A 5,715-nucleotide genomic window follows, 5' to 3' on the forward strand; every position below is an offset into this window, starting at 1 on the left:
GAAATAATTAACTTGCTTGGTTTTCAAGTGATTGACAGGTGACGAGAGGTGGCACGTGACAAGTTAGGTCGAACCATTCTCGTATGGGAGGGTAATCCGGGTTTTTTAAAATAATGAAATTGAATAGCCTACTGAACATAACATTTATTTTACTAACTTATATTTTCTTGAAAGATTTCATTAATTCAACAATTATTTCTAAAGGATTTGGGGAGTGAGGTCAAATTGACTTCTTTTGACAGATTTGACAGACGTACACATACTTCGTTGCTGTACTTGAATAGTTTTTCCTTAGTAATCTCCTGAGTATTAATTTTTTTGACTACTTTTTTGCTTTTTTCTGTTACATTTTAACATGCGTAGCTACATTTTACTCGATATATTTTCCAAACAAAGTTGTTACTTTTGTATTTAAATGCATTAAAACGATAAAAGTACTTGATTTGGATGAAAAAGCAGCCGTTGATGACATGTGCTACACCCTATTGTACAGTAGATGGCGGTATGCACGCGAACGTTGCAATCCGCCAATAATTGAAAGAAGAAGAAGAAAAAACGGCACTCGGTGCACCCCAGCACTGCTCCTCCGACCGTCTCGGCTTCAACGATGGGTCGCAGCGGGGAGCTTAGTGACTTCCAGCGGGGCACCGTAGTCGGATGCCACATGTGCAAAAAGTCCCTGCGGCAGATCGCCACTCTGCTCAACCTGCCGCGCTCCACCGTCAACAACGTCATCGTGCAATGGAAGCGAGAGGGCAGGACGTGCCCGCTTCCCCGCTGCGGCCGACCGCACAAGCTCAAGGAAGAGCACCGGCAGGTTCTGGAGCGGATGGCCCAGGAGCAGAGCTTCCCGTCCCTGCAGGCGCTCACCGCGGAGTTCCGGCGGGCGTCCGGGGCCAACGTCAGCGCGGCCACCGTCAACAGGGAGCTCCGGGAGATGGGCCTCAGTCGGCGGTCTTCCTCCGAGGGCAAGGCCAAAGGTGGGTTGCGGCCCTTTGGGGGCGGGAGCCTGTTAGCCTTCCAAAGACATTTCAGTCTAAACTCTCCTTTATTTACCTCATGTCGTAGTTTTATCCCACAAATACCACGCTGTCTCGCTTCAGTGAGCTACTAAAGAGCTTGGCTCGGCTAATAGCCGTATTGGACTTGGCATAAACTCATGGCCTTAATTATACTGTATAATAACGGGGGTCCGCTGTATAATTTATACAGCAGACCCCCGTTATTCACGGGGAATACAAAAAAATCCGCATATAAGTGACGCGCTTTGAACTGTATGTGCAATGTGAGTTCAGAGCATTTAAATATGAGGCACAAAAAAAATTCTAATTATTTACATTCTATTCCTGTGTTTTTACAAAGTGCAGTATTATGAACTGCAATTTTTCCCTTATTAAATACACAAACTCAAAAAATGTTGCGACTGTGCTATTACAGATAAATGGCATTTTAATTTGAATAATATTATTTGAAACAAGTGTTTGGAGTTACAAATATGGTCGCTGAATCAATTCAACTTGCATCTGTTCTCAAGGCACAATTGCAATAGAAATTAGCATCGTTTTTCTATTTGATGCCAGAAAGGAAGAAAGCACAGAAGGCGGCAGAAAACTCCATTGAGGACAAAGCTAAGGCAGACGCACAAAACCAGATGGACGTGTCCCGCCTGGACTTTCGGGCGGGCTGCATCATCAGGACCATGCAGCTCCCCGGAACGGACGGCTTGTACTTGCAGCACGTGGATGTCGGCGAGGCTCACCCAAGGACGGTGGTCAGCGAGTGTGTACCCGTCAACCAGGTACCATCACCAAGAGTAACAACGGGACCCTCGTATAGGTATCAATGGATTGTGCAGCCCCCTGGTGGTCAATGTGTGCACAATGCCCATTGAAAATAATTCTAAAAAATATATATAATCTTAAGACTTTTGTTGTTGTTAATTTAGGACTATTTTATGTATAGTTTTACATTTTTATATTGCCTACTATTTATTTTACAATAAATTAAGTTTATAACATCATTCACTGCCATTGACGGCTATAGACGTCAAAAATTCATTTGAACTATTTCTATTAGTTTGACATTTTTTCCACTTTTGTTAAAAGTATGAAAACCTAGATAATTTTTTTGTACATTTAGAACAGATATAAAATTTGTGATTAATCGTGAGTTAACTAGTGATGTCATGCGATTAATTACGATAAAAAAAATTAATCGCCTGACGCCCCTAATTTTTAATGATTTTTTCTTTTAAAAAAAAAAATGTTGTTTTTTAAATCTTTTTTTTTTTAAGATTGTTAAAAATTAGGAACGTCAGGCGATTACAATTTTTAATCGTAATTAATTGCATGACTTCTAGTTAACTCACAGTTAATCACACATTTTTTATCTGTTCTTATACAGTAAAAATAAATTATAGGTTTTCATACTCTTGTTAATAAAAATGGGAACAAATGTTAAACTAATAGAAATTAATAAAAAAAAAAAAATTTTTTACGTCTATAGCCGTCAATGGCAGTAAATTATTTTTTAATCTCAGTTGAGGATTATAGATAAAAATCACATTACAAAATTTTTTGTTAGTTTTTGGAGAGGATAGAATGGATAAAGCATTTCCATTCTACGAGGAAAAATTATATCAAATACGACCGTAGTCACGGAGCAAATTAACCTCGCGAGACCTTTGCGGTCTGCTGATAAAGCTAATGTTAGCGTGTGTGTGGTGTGTCTTGCAGTTACAGAACTGCATGGCTGTTCTACTGTGCAACCTGAAGCCCACACAGGTGCGAGGCGTGGCGTCCCAGGCTGTGGTCGTGTGCGTAAGGTCGCCGGGCAGCGTGGAGATCCTCGCCCCTCCGAATGGAGCGGTACCTGGTGACCGAGTCACCATCCATGGATTTACAGGTACTATTACACACAGATGACTAGCGTTAATTATGTTGTTTGAATTTGGTCATGGCGGTTAGAGTTTTTAGTTATTAAAAAAAAAATAATAATTTTGATTTCTACATGAAAAAATTTTAATAAATCAATTTGAATTTTGAGTCCTGCTGCAGATTAAACAAAATTATGTAATGTATTTTAAATTTAAAAATCTCAAAAGGTAGACAGATTTAAATATGTATTCATGATGCTGGTGAGGGGAGCTAAGCAAGAAAAGAAAAAAGCAGCCTCAATTTTAGGCCTCGTGAATTTGTCAACTATGCCTGTTTATTATAACTAGGCAACCCAGACAAGGAGCTGGACTCCGCCAAGGTCTGCGAGCACTTTTGCTCAGACCTCCGCACAGACGGTCAGTGCGTGGCCACCTACAAGGGCGTGCCCCTGGAGGTCGTGGGCAAGGGCGTGTGTCGAGCGCCCTCCTTGAGCGACTGTGAGGTCGTCCTGACTAACGGAGGAGCAGCGTGAAGGAGAGACGGACACTTTTGTTTTTTAAGCTGTCAACGTGGACAACATTCCCACCGGAAAGAAACACTTTTTTTTTTTTAAACCTTACTTTGGAATCATATTGTTCTCAGCAGCTATGTGTTTATTCTCCATTACCGTATTTACTCCATTATAATAGATGCTGTGCATCAATTAAATGCCTTAAACGCCTCCTAGTTCCCCCATGGGTTAAAACAAAAATAACTGAGTGCCATTGGGTAACTAATTATTTTTATGACAGCCAAGCAGTGCTGTTTGACATGCAATATGAAATATCACATTTGCATGGTCTTTAACACCTTACTACGAATAAATAACACCTCAATCCCTCTCATCTAAAAAAAAAAAAAAACAGAGGGTGCCATTAGGTAACTGTAATTCCCTTTATCCAGTCAACAATCAAACTGTCTGGATCCACCCTTAGCCTTACTTCAAGCAAGTAGATGCCGCCCTGTCTTAAAAACTACAGGAAATGCCATTGGGTAACTGTAATTACCTTTACCACAGCCAAGCAGTACAGATTAGCCTTTGATGCGGTGAATAAAATTCACATTTGCATGGTATGATCTCAATATTAAATGCCTTGCTTCCAGTAAACAATCCCCTCCATGTTTACCTGAATTAAAACAACAGGGGGTGCTATTGGGTAATTTAAGTTATCGCTGTCCAGTTGACAGTGGCCAGCTTTACCCTTAAAGACGTTTGAGCAAATATGGATGCCTTGCTTCCAATAAATTGATGGTGAAACGCACATTTAAGTTGTCGCAAACCACACAATTAGAAACTACTAACATTGTGACACGGAAGTAAAAATTCTCCATCAAGTGTCGTGCTCTGTCCTTAAGAAAATCCTTTTTCCAAATATGAACGCCTTACTTCCAATAAACACCTCATAGTTGCAATGAAATGGCCTCTATTTGAGGAGGAAATACGGTATGCATTCTTTCCTTTTTGCCAATTTACAGGATGTCATTTACGGTCTTGTTTACTATCCACTTGCAACATTTCTACTATGATTTGAAGAATGTATGTGTTGAATTAAAAATACGTATTTCTGGGCTTTTAAATGGCAAAGCTTGAGAAAACTAACAGCAAGACCAATGTGATCATGTTTATGTAAACATTTCTAGGGAGTCTGTTATCCACGCTGTCGTACTGTTAGCATTGTACTGTACATGCGTGTTTGTATGTTAGCAGCTTCAAGCTCAAAACTTTGGTCATACTGTACAAAGTTACTACTCATGCATACCAGATAGTGGCTTTTTTTTTTTGAGTTGAAGTTGCTAATGTTGCCCTAGTTTTTTTTTATAACCACCTCATTCCCATGAATATTGACTTGTGTATTCTGTCATGAATAAAAGTGAATGAAAAAGAATTAGATGGCTGTTTTTGTGTTTTACTACTTTTTAACAATTTGAAGACTTATGCTAAGTTAGTTTATATATATATATATATATATATATATATATATATATATATATATAAATATATATATATATAATATGCATTTATTTTTGTATTTTATTCAACATCCTGAATGTATCCTACTAGGTGAACTTTGGCTGTATCCCTTGTCATAGCATTTGACTTTTTTCACTACTCACTATGATTTGGGGGCAGGTAAATTTATAAAATATTTAAAAATAAATTCAATAATTACTTTTTATTATTGTATATAGTTATTGCTTTATTTTTTTTAAATGTACAAACAATGTATATGTACATAGTGTGAATATACATATCAGTATTATATGACATTCTCTATATAATTATAAAATACAAAATCAATCCATACATTGACATCTTATTGTCATCTTATTTCTGTGGTTATTTACCATTAGCTTATAGATGTGCTGTTTCTTATTAAAATAATATCATGCATGTGAACTTGTGAGAATTTTGCCAAATATAGACAATACATTTTAAAAAATATAGAAAAATTATGAGATACATACTTGCATACTTTTCCCTGGACAGCAAAAAGCTAACGTCATGATTAAGTAGGCTATAAAATATGCATCATGTCTTTCTTCAATTGAAGTAGAAAAAAACTATAGCGTTTTAAAAAAATATATATATATTTTTTTAGCTGAGACACTTTTGTGATTTAGGCGAAAACAAACCAATAAATAAATATTAAATAACTATGTTATTATTTTACACAACTTTTGGACGAGTCTTCTCTGATATTCCCGCCTCTTGGCTTTTGCCGTCGCACGTAGTGTACGGCTTGTGACGTCATATGTTTTGCCTAGTTTGTGACGTCATGCGTAGCGCTCAGGCTCTACT

General features: G+C 37.8%; 1 protein-coding gene across 1 annotated transcript; it reads left to right on the top strand.

Moving 5' to 3' along the window:
- Positions 1 to 535: 535 nt before the first annotated feature.
- LOC144054592 (methionine--tRNA ligase, cytoplasmic-like) lies at positions 536 to 4,804 on the top strand. The gene is made up of 4 exons (XM_077569716.1): positions 536 to 980; positions 1,581 to 1,798; positions 2,736 to 2,904; positions 3,224 to 4,804. The coding sequence occupies exons 1-4, from the start codon at positions 608 to 610 to the stop codon at positions 3,406 to 3,408; spliced, it is 945 nt and encodes a 314-aa protein (XP_077425842.1). The 5' UTR covers positions 536 to 607; the 3' UTR covers positions 3,409 to 4,804.
- Positions 4,805 to 5,715: the final 911 nt, after the last annotated feature.

Source organism: Vanacampus margaritifer, chromosome 7, assembly GCF_051991255.1.
Source record: "Vanacampus margaritifer isolate UIUO_Vmar chromosome 7, RoL_Vmar_1.0, whole genome shotgun sequence".
In the NCBI taxonomy this organism is placed as follows: Eukaryota; Metazoa; Chordata; class Actinopteri; order Syngnathiformes; family Syngnathidae; genus Vanacampus; species Vanacampus margaritifer.